Source organism: Dipodomys ordii, unplaced genomic scaffold (genome assembly GCF_000151885.1).
Source record: "Dipodomys ordii isolate 6190 unplaced genomic scaffold, Dord_2.0 Scaffold1, whole genome shotgun sequence".
Lineage (NCBI taxonomy): Eukaryota > Metazoa > Chordata > Mammalia > Rodentia > Heteromyidae > Dipodomys > Dipodomys ordii.
Genome location: NW_012267217.1, coordinates 53,032,618 through 53,052,969, shown reverse-complemented (window position 1 = coordinate 53,052,969; position 20,352 = coordinate 53,032,618). Strand labels below are relative to the sequence as shown.

At 52.1% G+C, this 20,352-nt stretch overlaps 1 protein-coding gene across 2 annotated transcripts; it reads left to right on the top strand.

The window, feature by feature from the left end:
- The first annotated feature begins 884 nt into the window (after nucleotides 1-884).
- Nucleotides 885-20,249, top strand: Ptprn (protein tyrosine phosphatase, receptor type, N). Of its 2 annotated transcripts, XM_013026453.1 has the most exons (23): nucleotides 885-1,239; nucleotides 2,662-2,712; nucleotides 2,943-3,056; nucleotides 4,586-4,682; nucleotides 6,472-6,730; nucleotides 6,816-7,170; nucleotides 7,576-7,707; nucleotides 9,293-9,327; nucleotides 10,923-11,194; nucleotides 11,395-11,481; nucleotides 11,750-11,829; nucleotides 12,014-12,078; nucleotides 12,670-12,888; nucleotides 13,318-13,518; nucleotides 13,618-13,765; nucleotides 13,914-13,987; nucleotides 14,215-14,292; nucleotides 14,402-14,521; nucleotides 15,434-15,600; nucleotides 18,911-18,964; nucleotides 19,507-19,571; nucleotides 19,753-19,826; nucleotides 20,028-20,249. In XM_013026453.1, the coding sequence occupies exons 1-23, from the start codon at nucleotides 1,125-1,127 to the stop codon at nucleotides 20,097-20,099; spliced, it is 2,934 nt and encodes a 977-aa protein (XP_012881907.1). In that variant the 5' UTR covers nucleotides 885-1,124; the 3' UTR covers nucleotides 20,100-20,249. The 2 variants fall into 2 exon arrangements, with proteins under 2 accessions (XP_012881907.1, XP_012881977.1); XM_013026523.1 differs by lacking the exon at nucleotides 11,395-11,481.
- Nucleotides 20,250-20,352: the final 103 nt, after the last annotated feature.

Genomic DNA, 20,352 nt, shown 5'->3' with positions numbered 1-20,352 from the left:
ACACACACACACACACACACACACACACACACATACAGAGGTACAGCTGGAGAGGAGGAATAAGCTCTAATGTTCTATAGCATTGCCCAGTAACGGTGGCTAACAACAATGATTTGAAAGCTTCAAAATCGCTCATATAAAGGGTTCTGAATGTTCCTAAAGAAAGGACAGATGTCTGCTTTTGCCTGATTAGCCTGATTAGATTATTACTACTTGCAAACAAGTGTATATTCGTATTGAAGTATAAGATTGTGCCCTATAAATCTGCACAATTACTATATATCATTAGAAGTATTAAAGAATAAAACCCAAAAGACAATAAGTACAGTGCAAAAAGTGGTATGTGCCAATCCACGCGGTTTTAACGTGTAATTTTTTAATTTTTTTTGTAAAGGTGATGTACAGAAGGGCTACAGTTACATAAGTACATTTTTTTGTCACACACTGTTACCCCCTTCCTCATTTTTCTCCCACTTTCCCTCCTTCTCCCCAGTTTTAAACATTTTAACCAGGTAATTCTCCCAACAACCTTGAGGTGGGTGCAGCCAGCCTCGGAAAGCCTCCGGTCCATAGTTAATTAAACTCCTAGCCGGTGGCACTGTTCAGAGCCGATTCCAGGCACACACATCTAACCCCACTTGGTCTTCAGGATGACGCCAGAACCGCGATGAAGGCACGTAAAGAGTTTCTATTCTCTTCTCTTTTATGCTCCTCGTTTTAGGGTTCAGGCTCTCTTACTCACGTATCTTTCCCCATGGAATTGTAGCTCTTTTGACCACTCTGGGGCGGGGAGATGGAGGCGTGCAGGTCGGGGCGGGGAGGGGGGGGACCAAGTGGGAATTCTGGCGAGCGTCTACTATTTGGCGGGGGAGGACAAGGTTGAGTAGGCACCCAGCTAAGACGGGGCTCTGACGCCACCGGTGACGCAAATCGGCGTAAGAGCCGGGGGTGGAGATGTCGTCACCCCCCGCCTGCGGTTGGCCGAGGCGCCCCGAGAGGGGCGTGTAGACCCCGCCTTATAGGGGGGGTGGGGAGCAGCAGGCCCCGCCTCGCTCCCCGCAGGCTCCCGCCGGCGTCGCCGCCACACTGGCGGGGCAGCGAGCGAGCGCTCGGCGCCGGGGAGGATGCGGCGCCCGCGGCGGCCTGGGGGTCCCGGAGGCCCAGGGGGTCTCCGGCTGCTCGTCTGCCTCCTGCTGCTCAGCGGCCGCCCGGGGGGCTGCAGCGCCATGAGTGCCCACGGTCAGGAGGAAACTTGAGGGGTGGCGGGAGGGAGGGGACGGTGCGGGGCTGGTGGCAAGGGGGTGGGGGTGGGGCGGGGAGAAGCGTCTCGAAGGCGAGAAGGTCAGGCAGAACGTGTTCGGGGTCCGGGAGGCACTGGAGGCGAGGAAGAAGAGAGCGAGGCTGGGAGGAAAGGGGCGTAGGCCTGGAGGAGGGGCTGGGGCTGGGCGGGCGGGACCGAGGGGAAGGGGGCTGGGGGGGGAGATAGCGGATCCGAAGGAGGAGTGGGGGTGCGCGCCAGCGGGGGGCTTTGGAGAGGTGCTCCAAGGCCGTGGGAGAGGCAAGGGGCGCCGGAGAGATGGCGAGCAGTGATGGAGGAGTGGAGGACGCGGGGGGGGCGCAAGGAAGGGGGGGAGGAGAGAGCCCGGAGATCTCGGGGTGCCAGTGGAGGGCCGGCCGGGGAGAGGCTGAGGCTTCTCTTTCAGGCTAGGGAGGCCGCTTGCCCGGCTTCGGTCTCCTGTGAGAGGGGGCGGAAGAGGATGAGGAGGGGGCGGGTCCTCCGCGTCCCCCTCCCCAGCGCCAGGCCTGGTGCTGACTCACGTCGGTGCGGACACGGAACCAGCGCTGACTCACGGGCCGGGGGTGGGGGGTGGGGACCGGGGTAGGGGCGCAGCCTCGCCATCTGGCGCCCTCTTTCCCCCACCCGGTCTTGGAGGCCAACGCAGGGTGCTTCCTGTGACGCTGCGGGTCCTGGGGAGACTCCTCGCCAGCCACCTGTCCCTCTCCTTAACTGCCTCCACGGCAGTCCTAGGCTCCGACAGGCCGACGCTTCAGCACCACGGACAGCGCCAGCGCCCAGGCCCCTGGGCGTGGGGAGAGGGGCTGCCTCTGAGCACAAGCCCACCCACCTCTTCCCTCCCCCTCCCCCGCCCAGTGGTGTGCCGCCTCTTCTGAGATCATTCTAGTTAGGGCGCTTTTGGAGAAGTACCTCTTCCTTCTGAATTTGGCCCCGAATCCTCCGAAGTTAATGATCTTCCACCTCCACTCCCTCCCTCCAACGCACTTGAAACTCTTTTCCTCAACTCTTAGTTAAGCAAATGGAAGCTTTTTAGGGCCTTGACTAGAGTCTTTAAAATTCAAAGCCAGATACCACGTGTTTCTGCTTTTAAGAATTCTAGATAGGGCCAGGCACTGGTGGTTCACACCTGCCTTGAGCAAAAATGCTAAAAAAGAGTGTGCTGGCCCTGAGTTCAAGCCCCAGTACTAGACACACACACACACACACATTCTACTCATCTTCCCCTGCTGTCCTTCTGCCCTTCCATTTTAAAGCCATCCTTAGAATAAAAGAGAGGGCTACGTCTGTTCCCCTGTATCCCAGCCTGTCTATTCATATGACTATTCTGTATGTGTTTGAGCCTCTGCTCACCTGTCCCTTTATAGGCTGTCTGTTTGACCGAAGACTCTGCTCTCACCTTGAAGTCTGTATTCAGGGTAAGTGAGGCCCAGGCATAGGGTTCACAAGACCTGGGCAAGGGGGTAGGGAGTAATAATAAAAAACAAGTTGAGAGGTATCCTAGAAAGGGGACTAGGCTAGGGCAGAGAAAAGAGCAGAGCCTTAAAGCCAGCAGAGGAGTTGGAAAGAACACTGTTCATTTACAATCTGACTCTGAAAGACCTCTTGTCCAAGCCCCTGATAACATCACTTTTGTGGTCTGACTTAGATGGCTTGTTTGGACAGTGTCAGACGGGCGTGGGGCAGGCCCGACCTCTGTTGCAAGTCACTTCTCCAGTTCTCCAACGCTTACAAGGTGTGCTTCGACAACTCATGTCCCAAGGTGAGGTCTGTGTGCCTTGGAGTAGAGAGATCAGAACTTGGTTAGATATGGGCGGGAAAGGGAAGGACCACCTGACCCAAAGAGTTCTCATTTCTCACCCACCTCTGTAGTATCTACCCAGATCTTGCTGAGAGGAGAGGTTCCGACAGGGGACACTGGATTTAGGTGTGCAGAAGTCACTGGCAACCTTTAAGACAGCAACTGTAATAGAATAAAGTCCAGAGAATAAAGTCCAGAGTACAGTGGATTAAGAGGAAATTTGAGGAAAGGAATTGGTCACAGCCAAGATATGTCAGTCTTTCAAGGAGTCTTGCTGCAAAGAAATAGGTCAAATGTGGGAAATAGGCTGAAGGGGATGTGGAATCAAACAGTGCTGTTGTTAAGATGGAAGAAAACAAGTCACATTTGTGTGATAATGGGAATAATTCATCAGGAAACAGAACTGTGTGGGAAATGGGGCAGAATTGCAGGGAAGGTGTTCCTGAGTAGGTGAGGGGGGATGCTTAAATGGAACGATTGACATTAAAAAGGAACACTGATTGTTCTCCTGTTCACAGGCAAGAAGGCAGGTTTAGATGTTGATAGATCCCAGAACATGAGTCAGGAGCAGCACAGAAAGAATAGGGGTGGAGAGTAGAAGGTTATTTCTTTACAATAGGTGACCTTTCCTGAGAGCTGGGTTTCATAGGGTAAAGGGTCTAACAGAAAATCTTCCCAGGAGCTGGGTACCTGTGGCTCATGCCTCTAATCCTAACTGCTCATGAGGCTGAGACATGAGGATCGAGGTTCAAAACCAACCTGGGCAGGAAAGGCTACAAACCTCTTCCAATTAGCTACCAAAAAGCTCAAAGTGGAGTTGTGGCTCAAGAGGTAGAGCAAAAAGAGCTCAGGGACAGCACTGAGTCCCTGAGTTCAAGTCTCAGGACCAGCAAAAAAAAAAAATCTCAGGATGGGATAGTGAAAAGGATGGTGATGGCGGCGGTAGTGGAGGTGGTAGTGATGGTGATGTTGATCATGATCATGATAATGACAACCACTGTAACTGAACATTGCACAGTGCTTTAGAATTTTCTGAGGATTTACATTTTCCTCATCGTATTTGGCCTTTGTAATAATCCTATGACATATGCATTATTCTCACTTCACAAATATAACTGAGGATCAGAGCCAGGCAGTGATGGCTCACACCTGTAATCCCAGCTACTCAGGAGGCTGAGATCTAAGGACAGATGTTTGACACCAGCCCAGTCAGAAAATTCCATGAGACGCTTACCTCTAAAAAGCCAGGAATGGCGCTGTGGCTCAAGTGGTAGAGTGCTAACCTTGAGCAAAGAAGCTCAAGGACAGTACCCATGCCCTGAGTTCAAACCCCAGAACTGGCAAAAAACAACAACAACAACAAAACCTCTGATCCTCAGCTCTCAGCCTCCTGAGGATCTAGGATTATAGGCTATGTCTATAATCCTAACCAGGCCCAGCTCAGGCCCCTAGACTCTTGAGCCAACCTCATCTTCTCCTTCCCCTGACAGGATTGTCCTGGCATGATGACCTCACCCAGTATATAATCTCCCAGGAGATGGAGCGCATCCCCAGGCTTCGTCCTCCAGAGTCCCGTCCAAAGGACAGGTAAGCAACCTTTCTCCACAATCCATGGGGCTGAGGCTGGTGGTGTGGTCTTCCTGATGGACCATAAGGAGCAAGAAGAAAGAAACCAAGGTCAACAGGCTGGAGTTCAGGTACCTGCTCAGGAACAGTCTCTCTCTTACATGCTATTATATGAGTAGGAGCTGAGCTCCCTCTGTGGATACAGAAAAACAGGACTTTAAAAATATCCTTTAAAGGCCAGGTGCTGGTGGCTTATGCCTATAATCCTAGCTATTCAGGAGGCTGAAACCTGAAGCCAACCTGGGCTGGAAAGTCCGTGAGACTCTTATCTCCAATTAATCACCAGAAAACTGGAAGTGGCACTGTGGCTCAAGTGGTAGAGTGCTTGCCTTGAGTTGAAGAGCTCAGGGTCAGCACTCCAGCCCAGAGTTCAAGCTCCATGACCACCACCCCCCCAAAAAAAATCCTTTAAGAGTTGGGTGCTGGTAGCTTATACCTGTAATCCTAGCCACTCAGGAGGCTGAGATCTGAGGATCATGGTTCAAAGCCAGTCTGGGCAAGAAAGTCCATGAAGGATTCTTTTTTTTTTTTTTTGGGTCCAGTCATGGGGCCTGAACTCTGGGCCTGGGCGCTGTCCCTCAGCTCTTCAGCTCAAGGCTGGCGCTCTACCACTTGAGCCACAGCACCATTTTTGCTTATGTGGTGCTGAGGAATCAAATCCAGGGCCTTTGGCATGCAAGGCAAGTGCTCTACCACTGAGCCACCTTCCCAGCCCCTGAAGGATTCTTATCTACAATTAATCACCAAAAAGCCAGATGTAGAGGTGTGGTTCAAGTCATAGGGCACTAGCCTTGAGCAAACAAGCTCATATATCTTCTTTGAAAAATGTTGCCACTTGAAGAAGCATGACAGCAGTCATCATGGGTGAACTAGAATTTCCTCAGGTGAAGTAGTATCATGTTGAGTTTCTCTACTAGGTAGGGCTGTTCTGGCAGGGGGAACCATCATCTTCCTGTGGCTAGGGCCTCCAGAGGCTCTATTAGATCCTGCAAAATGTAGGAAAAGACATGAGTCTGTCTGTGGAGCTCAGGTGGTGACATCAGATGAAGAACTCACATTTAAAAGGGAAGGTGGGGGGCTTAAATGCTTGGACGTACACTTGGAGAGCCAGGCATGGGGACACAGGACACAGACACAGCTGAGACACACACTGCAGCCACAGTCCATCTGGTGGCTCTGGCTGCCTTCCCTGCTCTTGTTCTCCCATTCTTCCGCCCCACACTTCCCTAGCCTCTGCAGCTGTGTGTCACATATGCAAGCATGCTTGCTCAGGAGGCAGACATCTCAACCCAGGCCTGGCTCATCCCCGTGCCTTTGTGGCCTACTTTTTCTCATTTCTTCCTTTTCTTGTTTTGCTTTTTTGCTGTGCCTAGAGTTTTAAACTCAGGGCCATCGTCACACCCCTGTTTGCTATTCATTTATCTTTTAGATAGGGTCTTATTTTTGCCCAGAGCCAGCTTTAGACCATGATTTCTTACTTCTACTTCCTCTGTTGCTATGATTACAGGCAAGAATCACCAACTCCAGCATGGTTGTTGAAATACGGTCTTTTTGTCCACACAGGCTTTGTCCTTCCAAGCTTTACCTCCCACGTATCCAGGATTACAAGGGTGCACCACCAGGGCTGGCCCCACTTCATTTATTAAGAGATCAGACTTTCTCTAAAATGCTAAACCTATCTGACTCCTACCATCTCCGTTTTAGAAGTCCCCCTTCCCCCACACACATACACTTTGCTTTTCCTCCCCAGATCTGGCATGGTGCCCAGGAGACCTGATCCCGCTGGGGAGCTGCTTTTACAGGGTATCCCCACTGGCTCTGCCCCTGCTGCCCAGGGGCTTCCTCGACCTCCAGCAGGTGGGGGTGGAGCTGGGGCCGGCTCCCCCCTGTCCCCTCTGCAGACAGAGTTGCTGCCCCCTCTCCTGGAGCATCTGCTGCTGCCCCCGCAGCCTCCCCTCCCTGCTCTGGGTTATGAACCTGGTCTGCTGCAGCCCTACCTGTTCAAGCAGGTGAGCCCTTGACTCTGGAACTACCCCAACCCCAGTCTTCCCAGTCCTGCCTTCTGCTCTTACCCAGATCTCTGCTTTCCCACAGTTTGGCCCTCGGGATGGCTCCCGGGGCTCGGAGAGCTCCACAGGGATGGTCAGTGTTGGCCCTCTACCCAAGACTGAAACTCCTGCCCTCTTCAGCAGAACTACCTCCAAGACCATGTTTGGGGCCCACCCTGGCCACTCCTACAGGGACCTTCCAGGGCCCTCACCTGCTCAGCTCTTCCAGGACTCAGGGCTGCTCTACCTGACCCAGGAGTTGCCAGCAGCCAACAGGGCCAGGGCACCAAGGTTACCAGAAGCAGGGGGCAACAGCCCAGCAGAGGACTCCTCAGAGGGCTATGAGGAGGAAGGACCAGGAGCTCAGGAAGAGAAGCCCTCCTCCCCAGCAGTGCAGCCAGGTAACAGTCTTCAGTCCCTACCTGCCTGCCTGTGGAGGCAGCTTTCGGAGAACCACAGGGATTCTTTCCTGATTATTCACACATTTGTTACTTGTCCCTGAAATCATTCACACAGTTAATGTCTACTGACAAGCCAGTCTACGCCCACACTAGCCTAGCCAGAGTACGGTGGGCTCAGGAGCTGACATGACTCCTACAGATGACTAATCCAGATGTCCATGCTGGGCCTGGAATTTGGTGTTAGCTCACAGAGTTCTTTCCCTCAAAGTGCTCACAAGGGCAGGCCAGGGGCGTACCAGTATCCTAGTAGTTGAGAGTTCTTAGTCATCTTATCCCAGTCTCCCATCCTACCCCGCCAAGTTCATCCCACCCTCAGCCCTAAGGCCTGTACCTGGCTCTCAGCAGATGGAACCCTGCAGAGACTGGCTACTGTGCTGGCAGGCTATGGGGTGGAGCTCCGGCAGCTGACCCCTGAGCAGCTCTCCACCCTCTTGACTCTGCTTCAGCTGCTGCCCAAGGGTGCAGGAAGAAATCTGGGTAAGTATCCAGGTGGCAAAATCAGCAGTTCTAAACTCTACTAGAGGCCTCTTGCTCCACTTCTCAAAAACCATATGAAGAGCTGGGAATGTGGCTTAGTGGTAGAGTGCTTCATGCATGAAGCCCTGGGGTTGATTCCTCAGTATCACATAAACAGAAAAGTGGCCAGCTGGCTTTGAACTATGGCCCTGTGGCTCAAGTGTAGTGTTAGCGTTGAGCATAAAAAGCTCAGGGACAGTGCCCAGTCCCTGAGTTCAAGCCCCAGGACTGGCAAAAAAAAAAAAAAAACAAACCACACTGGGTGCCAGTGGCTCACGCCTATAATACTAGCTACTCATGGGGGCTGGGAAGGTGGCTCAGTGGTAGAGCGCTTGCCTTGCATGCCTGAGGTCCTGGGTTCGATTCCTCAGCACCACATAAGAAAAAGGAAAAAAGCCGGAAGTGGCACTGTGGCTCAAGTGGTAGAGCACTAACCTTGAGCTGAAGAGCTGAGGGACAGCTCCCAGGCCCAGGCCCAAAGTTCAGGCCCTATGACAAGACCCCCCCCAAAAAATACTAGTTACTCAAGAGGCTGAGATCTAGGGATCACAGTTCAAAGGCAGCCCGGGCAGGAAAGTCCGTGAGACTCTTATCTCTAATTAACCACCAGAAAACTGGAACTGGCACTGTGGCTCAAGTGGTAGAGTGCTCCCCTTGAGCTGAAGAGTTCAGGGACAGTGCCCAGGCCCAGGGTTCAAGCCCCATGAAATACAAAAAAAAAAAAAAAGCTGGGTGTTGGTGGCTCATGCCTGTAATTCTAGCTACTCAGGAGGCTGATATCTGAGGGTCACGGTTCAAAGCCAGCCCAGGCAGGAAAGTCTTTTATCTCCAATAAACTTCCAGAAAACTGGAAGTTGTGCTGTGGCTCAAAGTGGTAGAGCTAGTAGTTCTCAAGGATGGTGCCCACAAAAACAAATAAACAACAACAACACACACACACACATGAAATGTGGTTCCTGGAGAGAAAGAGTCATGGTCAAGATCAAGAGAAGAAAGCTCTTTTAAGATACAGGGTCATTGACAGCAGAGAACAAAGGTGTAAAATGAAGAGCTGAGGAGTCAGACCAGGAAAAGAACAGAGGATAAAAGTAATGGAAGAAGAGACCAATAAAGGGTGTATATGGAAAGAAGGAGGCATCAAGAGGGGGTAGTTTGGGGCTGAGGATGAACTGAGGTGGTTGGATGCTTGTTTAGCATGGGCAAGTGGTCTGGGTTCTGTGGGGGACGGATTGGTGCTAATGAGGCTGGAGGAAATTAGCCCAGAGCTGAGGGATGGACAGAGGAAGGACTGAACAAAGTGTCTCTTTGGAAACTACAGCGAGTGACCAAGGGAGAGGTTTATAAAACAATAACTTATAAATCCAGATGTAAAGAAGAATGAGGCCATGCTTGGGATGGGATATTGCCAGTGTCTCCAGCCAACTGACTAAAGAGGCCACAGCAGATGGAACAGGCTCATGGAGTCTGGTCCTTTCTCCTCTCTGTGTTGCATGGACTTCAACCTTGACCCTTTTCTTAGACTCATGACTTGTTTTTGTCTCCTCAGGTGGGGCTGTAAATATTGGAGCTGATGTCAAGAAAGTGAGTTTCTAACACTTTCCTAACCTGTAAAGGTCCCATGGCAGTGGACACCATCCATCTACCCCCTCCTTTTGGTGAAATTTAAGTCTCATGATTGGGAGGGTGGGAGCAGAGTCCAAATTCCATATCCTCTAGTATATCATTTTGGGGAAACGATGGCCCAAAGACTTTTGGGGGTCTGGTCGTGGGGCCTGAACTCTGGGCCTGGGCGCTGTCTCTCAGCTCTTCAGCTCAAGGCTAGCGCTCTATCACTTGAGCCACAGCGCCATGTCCGGCTTTTTTTCTTTTTGCTTATGTGGTGCTGAGGAATCGAACCCAGGGCCTCATGCATGCAAGGCAAGCATTCTACCACTGAGCCACCTTCCCAGCCCCGGCCCAAAGACTTTGAATCATTGCCTCTGGTCTTTTACATCAACTTGATAGCACACCTGAGAGTAGAAGACAGAATTATTATTATTATTATTATTATTATTTCTGGTCCTGGAGCTTGAACTTGGGCCTGGGCACTGTCCGTGAGCTTCTTTTGCTCAAAGCTTGTGCTCTACCATTTGAGCCACAGCTCCACTTCCAGCTTTTTCTGTGATTCATTGGAGATAAGAGGCTCACAGACTTTTCTCTCCTCAACCCTCAGATCTCAGCCTCCTGAGTGGCTGAGTCACTGGCACCTGGCCAGAATTCCTTTTACTTTGTGCCAGTCCTGGGGTTTGAACTCAGGGCCTAGGTAACATCCCTTAACATTTTTTTTCTCAAGGCTAGAACTCTACCAATTGAATTACACTTCCATTTCTGGCTTTTTTTGTAATGGATAATTGGAGATAAGAATCACAGATTTTCCTGCCTGGGCTGGCTTTAAATATCAGTACTCAGATCTCAGCCCCCTGAGTACCTAGGATTTCAGGTGTGAGCACCTAGCTTTACAAAACAATTCTTTATTATTATTTTGGTTGGTTGTGGGGCCTGGGTGCTGTCCCTCAGCTCTTCAGCTCAAGGCTAGCCCTCTACCCCTTGAACCATAGCACCACTTCTGGCTTTTTCTGCTTAGGTGGTCCTGAGAAATTGAACCCAGGGCCTCATGCATGCAAGGCAAGCACTCTACCATTGAGCCACCTTCCCAGCATGGCAGAATTCTTGATCCACTCCTTTTTCTGCTATGATGCTTTCAGACCATGCTCTGAGGATTCCTTTGGCACAGGGGAAGTTGAGAGCAGTTAGGCTCCTGTCCCCCCATAGCTAGAAGAGCTGTGCGCCTCTGCTTTAGGTGTTGGACCTGTCAGATGCTGTGGCTGAACACTAGTCTAAAAGCCATTGCCCTCCTGCCCGGCCTCGGCCTCATCCAGTTTTCAGGTTCCAGAGTCCCCTTCCACCCCAACCCCATCCGTGGATTTATAGACCTCATTCATTCAATCCTGTATTCATTCATTTATCCACATTGGCTTGCATTTTCTGGCTAAACTCTCTCCCCAAAACTCCACGAGACCTTGGCGACACAAGGCTAACCAATTTCTAATCTCCACATTAGAGAACTGAAAGCCCCAGAGTGTAGTTCTTCCTCTTGCCACTCACAGAGGCCACACCCCCCTCCTTTCTTCTAGCAGACAACGGAGGACCAAATGCAGGGTGGAGACACAGCAGCGCCTCCACCCCCCATGCCCTCCCTGCCTGGACACCCCACTGCCAGCCCCACCTCTAATAAGGTCCAGCTGATCCCGGGCTCCTCTGAGCCTCCCAAAGCTAACAGTCCCCCAGGAGTCCCACTTGTCCTGTTGGAGAAGAAAAGCCCACTGGGCCAGAGCCAGCCCACAGTAGTGGGGCAGCCTTCAGCTCGGCCAGCAGCGGAAGAGTATGGCTACATCGTCACGGACCAGAAGTAAGGACTCCCATCTGGGGAAATCTTCTGGCAGACTATCTTAGAGAATGGGCTGACTTGCCTGGCAGGAAGCAGAGAGCAGAAATCCAAATGTGCAAAGGTCTGGGAGGTGGTGGGCAGCCCTGCACCCCTGGAGGTGGCCTGTTTCAACCAAGTGATGCTGAGTCTTCTTCTCCCTCTTGTGTGCTCCCTTCCTCCAGGCCCCTGAGCCTGGCTGCAGGAGTGAAGTTGCTGGAGCTCCTGGCCGAGCATGTGCACGTGTCCTCAGGCAGTTTCATCAATATCAGGTGGGGCTGGGATCCTGGTGGAGCAGGCAGGGGCCTGGAGGGATGCCTGAGCACGGTGGTGCTGGAGGGAGTTGGGGAGGGAGGGAAGACAAGTTTTGCATAGTCAGAGATGCTACGTGAAGGTAGAGGCACACCCAGCCCCATCCAATTTCTGCAAATCACCAGACACCACTGAGGAGTACCCTGATCTGTTCCAATAGAGCTAGCTTCTTTTAAAGTCTGAGGCCAAGGCGGGGGCTGAGGTAGTAACCTGGCTCCTGTTTGGCAGTGTGGTGGGACCAGCTCTCACCTTCCGAATCCGGCATAATGAACAGAACCTGTCATTGGCAGATGTGACCCAGCAAGCTGGTAAATACCACCCCAACCTCAAGCCCAGGCTTGGTCCCAGCCCCAGACCTAATACCCAGTCTGTGGCTGATGCTCCCTTGAAATATTCCCAGTCCACATGGGCCTGCCTGCCACCTGGCATAGCACTACATAGGGTGGAGACCACAGGGGGCTGGAGAAAGCCTGACCTGCATCCTCTTTGCAGGACTAGTGAAGTCTGAACTGGAAGCACAGACAGGACTCCAGATCTTGCAGACTGGAGTGGGACAGGTAGGCACTAACTGGAGAATCCCTCAAGGCCAAAGAGTCTGACACTGCCCACAAGAGGTGAAGGCAAACTTGATGGGAAGCTGTCTGGCCTACTGCCTTAACCAACAAGCCCCTCCCCATACAATTCTCTATCTGACCACCAGGTGGCCCCAGTGGCCCCTCTGCAGGACCAGCCTTATATAGGAAGACCTATGCTTAAACCGTAGGCCTCTTCAAGCCATTACATTTTGAGGGAAAACCTTGCCAAGGGAGGACATTATACTCAAAATATGTTTCTATTCTGTATCCAGCCCTGCTGTCTCACATTCTAACCATCTATTCCTTGTGTCCCCTCTCCACTTCTCCACATGGATCATTTAATGGAAACCTTCCTGACAAGGTTCACTCACCATGTTTCTGGCACTTGAGTTGGTCTGGTGGGAAATGAGGACAATCTGAGCCTTCTGCCTGTTAACTCCCATACTCCTGCCCTCACAGCTTTGCCCCAGGCAGTGTCCTAGTTGGATAAGGGCATGAGACAGGGGTAAGGAGTAGCGAGGTCTCCCCCAACTACTGCCTGCCCACCCCCCCAATCTAACTTTGTTCCCACAGAGGGAGGAGGCAGCTTCCGTCCTTCCCCGGCCAGCCCACAGCACCTCTCCCATGCGCTCAGTGCTGCTGACTCTGGTGGCCCTGGCAGGTGTTGCTGGGCTACTGGTGGCCTTGGCAGTGGCGCTGTGTTTGCGCCAGCATGCTCGGCAGCGGGACAAGGAGCGATTGGCAGCCCTTGGACCCGAGGGGGCCCATGGTGATACTACTTTTGAGTACCAGGTATGCAGCAGGCTGGAAGACCTGGTGAGGGGCGGGGGTGAGGACTGGGCGTGGGGACCTGGGTCTTGTACGGAGTGAGGTAAGAGTGGAACAGCGGGATGACCTGCCATCCTTGGCAGTGTCCAGGCCCAAGCAGGGGTATTATGGGCCATTGGTTGGATGGGCAGGAATCGGAAGCAAATAGTCTCTGAGATTCTTCCCAATTCTGTGATTTCCTGACATCCACTGTGTACTGTCTTGTCACAAGCACCATCCAAGCAGAAGACTATGAAAGGAAAGAGGTCAAACCTTCCTCCCAGAGGAGACATGGCTCATTTAAAATCAACCAAAGACCAGTCTAAGGACTCAGACTTGAACTCAAGGCCCTGTTGAACAGCTTCAGGACCCCCCTACCCTGAATCCCCACTTGAACCTTCCTTGATCCTACAGGACCTGTGTCGTCAGCACATGGCCACAAAGTCCCTGTTCAACCGATCAGAGGGTCCTCCCGAGCCTTCTCGAGTGAGCAGCGTGTCCTCACAGTTCAGTGACGCAGCCCAGGCCAGCCCCAGCTCCCACAGCAGCACGCCATCCTGGTGCGAGGAACCTGCCCAGGCCAACATGGACATTTCTACAGGACACATGATTCTGGTCAGGAAAGGGGCCAAGTCCAGCACGGGGAGGGAGCAGGATGGTGGGAACGGCAGGACTGGCGGTGTGGGCCAAAGCCAGGCTGTGGTGCCCCCGCAGGCATACATGGAGGACCACCTGCGGAACCGAGACCGCCTGGCCAAGGAGTGGCAGGCCCTGTGTGCCTACCAAGCAGAGCCAAACACCTGTGCCACTGCCCAAAGCGAAGGCAACATCAAGAAGAACCGCCATCCTGACTTCCTGCCCTGTAAGTGAGCTGGCCAGTCCAGCCCCACCATCTCTGCTGGGAGCACTGAAAGGGCTTCTGGGAAGGGGTGGTGCTCCACCCAATATGTATGGCAGAGATGGTGGTAAGACTCCAGTGACCAGAATCCTGTTTGGGTTGGGATGTACAGATGACCATGCTCGCATCAAGTTGAAGGTGGAAAGCAGCCCTTCTCGGAGCGATTACATCAATGCCAGCCCCATTGTAAGTGGTCCTGACTCACTCAAGCCCCCAACTTACCCTGGCCCCATCTTGCCTCTCTTTGCTCCATCCCCTCCTACTTTTGGATTTGTGGACCTGTATCCTACCAATGAAACAGGAGCTTCAATGGAAGCTTCGGTGGACCATCCATTTGGTCCAGGCCCTTGCACCAAACTTCTGCATAGTGGCGTCTCCCATTCTGACTCATGATATATCCTCCCTGCCTCCAGATCGAGCATGACCCTAGGATGCCAGCCTACATAGCCACACAGGGACCGTTGTCCCATACCATTGCAGACTTCTGGCAGGTAGGCTCGTGAAGAGGGGACGTTAGTGGCCTCTCCAGGGACCTGGGGCCCCTGTGGCCATCCAGATCCCAGGGAGGCTAGAGTGAAGCTAACTTGGACCTGTCCCTAGATGGTATGGGAGAGTGGCTGTACCGTCATCGTCATGCTGACCCCATTGGTGGAAGATGGCGTCAAGCAGTGTGACCGTTACTGGCCAGATGAGGGCTCCTCCCTCTACCATGTATATGAGGTTAGCAGGACCCCACAGCAAGGGGACAACGGGAGTGGAGAACATGGATGGTGGCCTCCTCACATTTGAATGTATGCCTGTGTAAAAGTTAAATGTACATACAATGCATACCTTCACAAACATACACATACATATTTGTGTGTGCATAGCCTAAGGTCAAAGGCATTTGTAGGGACATCTGGTAAAGGTATGGAAAGAAAACCACTCATAAGAGCTAAATATGTGAGATGGGGGAAAATAAGTATATTGGAACTGAAGACCTCCTTTCATTGAACCTAATATAGCTCTGAATTTCCTGGTGACAAAAGCAAAGAGAGAAATGTCACCAGTTGCAGATATTGCTTATGTAAAATAGAAACAAACTCTTTTTCTCTCTCTGGGAGCGAAGAGAAGTAGGAGGGAATTGGGCAGACAGGCAAATCAAGGAATGGAAAAAAGAAATCCCAAACAAATGAGGGAAGGTAATAAATTTCTCATCACAGGTCAGCGGAGAAATCAGTTTTTCTGTCACCAACTGAGCACTCAACTTCTTTTTTTAAGCCTTTCATTGGTCTTGCTAGTAGGTGATTTTTAAAAAACCACTGAGAATATAGAATTTCATCAAAATTTATGGATCATGTAGCAGACACTTTGGTACATACATCTGGGAGGAAGAGGAAGAAGAAACTCTGAGTTCCAGATGCCCAGAGTAATAGTCCTCTCTGGGTGGAAACACTACCTGTTATCTAAGCAGTATTTAAACAGCCAGGGTTCTTGGGGACAGCTGGGAAGAGTTGAGTAGGCACATTTCCTGGAGGATTTAGGATGTAAACTGCCTGGGAAGTGGGAGGATTCTGAGAGCTTAGGAAGTCTTGAGCGTGGGTGGAGGCTGGAGCGCCCCATCTGGGGCTCAGACCTGGGTGGTGTCCGCAGGTGAACCTGGTGTCGGAGCACATTTGGTGCGAGGACTTCCTGGTGCGGAGCTTCTACCTGAAGAACGTGCAGACCCAAGAGACGCGCACCCTTACGCAGTTCCACTTCCTCAGTTGGCCGGCAGAGGGCACTCCCGCCTCCACCCGGCCGCTGCTGGACTTCCGCAGGTGAGTGGGCCTCGTGCGCCATGCCAGGCTGGCTCAGAGGAGCCTTGGCACAGAGCTGCCCAGAACCTTGACCTCTGGCCGCTTCCTCCACCACCCTCCCCAAAACCAAGACTGATGCTCTGTCTGGCTAGGTCTTGCCCCAGTCCTGTGTCTGGTCTCATACTGCTGTTCTGCCTCTCTTTTTCTCCCTGCATTCCTGTGTCTGAATGCTTCTTTACCTGCTTTCCTGCAAAAAGAAGCAACTCATTTTTAGCTCATTTTAGTTCCTCCTGCACTGTGGCCCCCGACTCTATCCCGTCTTGCTTTTCCCTGGGTCTCATTCCATATCTATTCCTGTCTCTGTCCCCTTTCCCTCCTCCCTCTCTTTTCTTTTTTTCTCTCATCTCCCCATCCTTCTATCTCTATCAGTGTCTTTTTCTATCTCCATTTCTCACTCTCCACACCCTTCCTTCCCTCCTCAATCTCTTCCCTACTTCAAATGTTTTCCCATCTCCATCTCCCCCTTTTTCAGTCTGTCTCTCTTCTCCTCTGCCCTTCCTCTCCTCCTCCTCACTGCCCCTGTCCTCTCCTTTCCTTCTCTCCTTCCCTCACAGCTGCCAGTGTCATTTTTGTGATCTGCAGCTAGTAAATCTCACTCCAGTTGCATAGTCACAAAAGTGGTCATTGGCAGGTGTGGCAGCTGCATGGACAGAACAGACAGGGCATGCAGGCCCCGGGCACCACCCCAAAGGTCCACATAGGAGAGTTGGGAGAAGGGATCCAGGAGGAGCCTGAAAGTGTTAGTGGTAGATTCCATGCAGTGGGGGGAGGGGTATCTGGAACAGAGGCTAACAGAGATTTAGCCTGTTGGTGATATTGAAACTAAGACCAAGCCAGGCCTCCAGTATCCCTGTCTTTCCCCATGCAGACAGGTGGCTTAAAAGCCCCTATCTATGGCAGTAGCTCCACACTGCACCATTCTTTGGTCCCTGTTGCTTACCAGACTGTCTTGGGTTTCATGCTGGGCAGAGGAACAGAACTGGGGGTGAGGAACTGGGTTCAGTTATTGAACCTCTGACTGGGGTCTCTGCAGCCTGCGACCCATCTTGAAAGCAATGCCAGGGAATTGGAGCTATTTCCTTTGTCACACATTTAAAAAAAAATCTCATGCTGGGTGTGCAGCTTGGTAGAGCAATTGCCTAGCATGGGCAAGGCCCTGGGAGCCATACAGGGAAAAAATAAAAGGAGCCAGGTGTCAGTGGCTCACATCTATAATCCTAGCTATTTGGAAAGCTGAGATCTGAGTGTCTCAGCCTAGGAGACTCTTTTCTTCAATTAGTTAGCAAAAAGACAGAACTAGAGGTGTGGATCTAGTAATAGGCCGCCATACCCAAAAAGCAGAATACAAGGTCTTTAGTACTCACACATACACCAAAAAAAAGAAAGAAAAAAGAAAAGATCATAATGGAACTACTGCTGGATCTGTTTTAAGGCCACATAGGTAAGCTAAAAGGTTTCTGTGATTTAGACTAGCTTTATGCAAAAGCAGCTGGGATGCAATGCCCAGAACAAACGGTGAGGCGCTCCAGATGAAAGGCACATGGAAAAAGGTCTTAGCCAGTGGTGCAAATAAGGTTCCTCACCTTCCTGGAGAAGGAGAGGAGGCAATTTCATGTGCTTTAGGGGACTGGCAGAGATTCAATAGGAAAAGTGCATGCATAAAGTCTAGTTTAAGTACCTAGCACACAGTAAGGGCTCAGCTGATTCCAGATACTGTTGATTATCATTACTAAATGACTAGAAACAACTGGTGACCACCATATGGACTCCCATCAAACCATTTAAATTCACCTGGCCACCTAGCTGGAAGATTGCTAAATCCCTAGCTGCTTCTGGAACGATCTGAGAAGATCCTGGCCCAGAAGGGGTACCAGGAGTCTGGAAGTAACTCTCAGAGCTGACAGGTCACAAGGGACAGTGGAAGTCAGACAAGGCCGCTGAGGGTGAGAGAAACACCTTTCCTTACTGAGCAGTGGTCAGCATCAGCGAGGCTCAATATAATCCAGCCACAGGATGCCTAGGCTGAGGTCACACTGATCCAGAGATGCAGGCAGCAGCGCAACATTCAGAGTTGAGGGTTTGCCAGTGCAACTCCGCACAGGGTGACCTGACATCAGGGCTGGTACACACCACTAGGAGACGAGGAGGAGAATGACTTGCATGGTTATAGAGGTTGGCAGATGGCCTGAGTCCATTGGAGCCCTCAAGTCACCAAAAAGCCTATTTCCCTAGGATTCTAGCAGAAGTAACTGTTAATATCATATATTATTAGGTGCTGCCATCTACTGAACACTTACTGCATGCCAGGTGTTACACTTTGTTCTTTTATGTTGTGCATGTGTGTGCATGCTGGTACTAGGGCTTGAACTCAGGGTCTGGGAGCTGTCCCTTAGCTAAGAGTCTCATGGACTTTCCTATCCAAGCTAGCTTGGAACTGGGGTCCTCGGATCTCAGCCTCCTGAAGAGCTAGGTTTACAGGAGTGAGCCACTAGCACTCAGCTACACTTTGTTCTTTTCATGGATATCACCTGAGAACACAGGAAAATGATTACTATTATTACCACCCCTATTTTACAAGAAAGCTGAGATACTTGTTCCAGGTGTGTAGCTTGAGCACATAGTTCATAAGTGAGCAAGAAAGCTCATGCCAACTCAGTGATTGTAAATGATTATACATCCTCTGTCTTGAATCCTGACTCACTTCTCCAGCGCTCTTCTCCCACTGCCCTGACCATGCGGGCCCCAAAGGAAGAAAGTATTGGGTGTCACTGGCTCATGCCTGTAATCCTAGCTACTCAGGAGAGGATCATGGCTCAAAGCCAGCCTGGGCAGGAAAGTCTGTGAGACTCACCTCCAATTAACCACCAAAAAACCTGGAAGAGCTGTGGCCCAAGTGGTAGAGCATTAGCCTTGAGCAAAAAATGCTCGGGGACAGTGCCCAGGCCCAGAAATCATCCTGGGGAAAGAAAGAGAGGAAGGAAGGAAGGGAGGGAGGGAGGGAGGGAGGGAGAAAGAAAGAAAGAAGGAAGGAAGGAAGGAAGGAAGGAAGGAAGGAAGGAAGGGAGAGGGAGGGAGGGAAAGAGGGAGGGAGAGGGAAGGAGGGGAGAGAGAAAGGGAGGGAGAGAAGGAAGGAAGGGAGGGAGGGAGGGAAAGGAAAGGAGAGGGAGGGAGGGGGAAGAAAGTGAGCGTGAGGCTGACTGTGTGTGTGTGAGTGTGGGTGTGGGTGTACAGTGCTGGTGGCCACTGGCCCTCATACCATTTCTTGTTTCAGGAAGGTGAACAAGTGCTACCGTGGACGCTCCTGTCCCATCATTGTCCACTGCAGGTGAGACTGAAGGGGACAGAACACCCCAGGCCAGGTGCTCTTGGCTGGGTCCTTCCTGATTCCCATCATTTCTGGTTCTGCTTCCTGTGCACAAAGCTCATCTGTTCAGCAAATGACAGCCCACAAGCCAAATCTAGCACATCCTGCTTTTTAGTGGTTCATGAGCTAAGAGTGGTTGCGAGACAGATTGTATGTGGCCCAGTCAGAAATATTTGCTTTCTGGTCCTTTCCACAAAGAGTCAGCCAAGGCAAGGGCTGGCCCACGCTGCAAAGTGCCATCATTCCCACACACTCTGGCTGCCCCCTGCAGCTCTCATTTCCACTCGTCTCAGTGTCCAGGGATATAGGCTGCTCACAGGCTCGCCGCTCAAGGCCTCAGTCCCAGGGGCCAGGCCTTCCTGCCATCCTTGCTTGGCTCACTCATACCCTGCCCAGGACACAACCCTAACAGGTCAGCCAGTGTTGTCCCCACCCTCTGTCTCTTCTTTGCCACCCCCTCCTCCTGGATGCTTCACTAAGCTTGTCCCCAACTCCTGTCGCAGTGATGGTGCGGGGAGGACTGGTACCTACATCCTCGTCGATATGGTCCTGAACCGCATGGCTAAAGGTAAGGACCACGTCCTGAGGTGCCTGCAGCCCAGGCCCTCAGCAGCTCATGGAGGAGCAGGTTGTCACACATCCAGGCTTCACCCCATGCTCCAAGCTGCCCGCCCCAGCAGACCCTAGGCTTTCTGGGTCCTGGCCCCTCTGGACACCCCTGAATAATCCATGCCCTACTCCATCTCCAGGAGTGAAGGAAATCGACATTGCTGCCACACTGGAGCATGTCCGTGACCAGCGGCCTGGCCTCGTCCGCTCTAAGGTAAGCATGTCTCCCTATGCCCTATGCCTACTACCTATGCCAAGCAACCCTACTAAACCACCCCCAGGGAAACCAGCAGCCTCTCCTTACCCTAGGAGGGCCCCCTCCTAACTGCCCAGCACTTCCACCCCCATAAAGCACCCCTGGAGCAGGAGCAGAGGCAGAACTTGCCCCAACCATTCCCCCCACTGCCTTCTGCAGGACCAGTTTGAATTTGCTCTGACAGCTGTGGCAGAGGAAGTGAATGCCATCCTCAAGGCCTTGCCCCAGTGAGAGCCCAGGACCCCTTAGCAGGCCACCTGGACTCCATTCCCTGCCTGTGTGAGCACCTGTCTGTGCACCCACTCCTCAGCCCCTATCCACTCTCCCACCATGTTGGCCCCTCTTGGGTACTCCCTGCCCTTCCCAGGGCAGCATGGGAGGGAAAGCAGGAAGGGGCGGGCCTATCCAGCCTCCCACATGCCTGAGCCCTGGAGGGCTGGCAGTTGCCAGAAGGAGCGAAGAGGACATGAGCAGAAAGTCTGCT

Coding starts and splice junctions, on each gene's coding strand:
- Ptprn (XM_013026453.1), top strand. CDS start 1,125: ATGCGGCGCCCGCGGCGGCCTGGGGGTCCCGGAGGCCCAGGGGGTCTC. Junction 7,171..7,575: donor CTCCCCAGCAGTGCAGCCAG/GTAACAGTCTTC, acceptor GGCTCTCAGCAG/ATGGAACCCTGCAGAGACTG. Junction 19,572..19,752: donor CCTGAACCGCATGGCTAAAG/GTAAGGACCACG, acceptor CTCCATCTCCAG/GAGTGAAGGAAATCGACATT.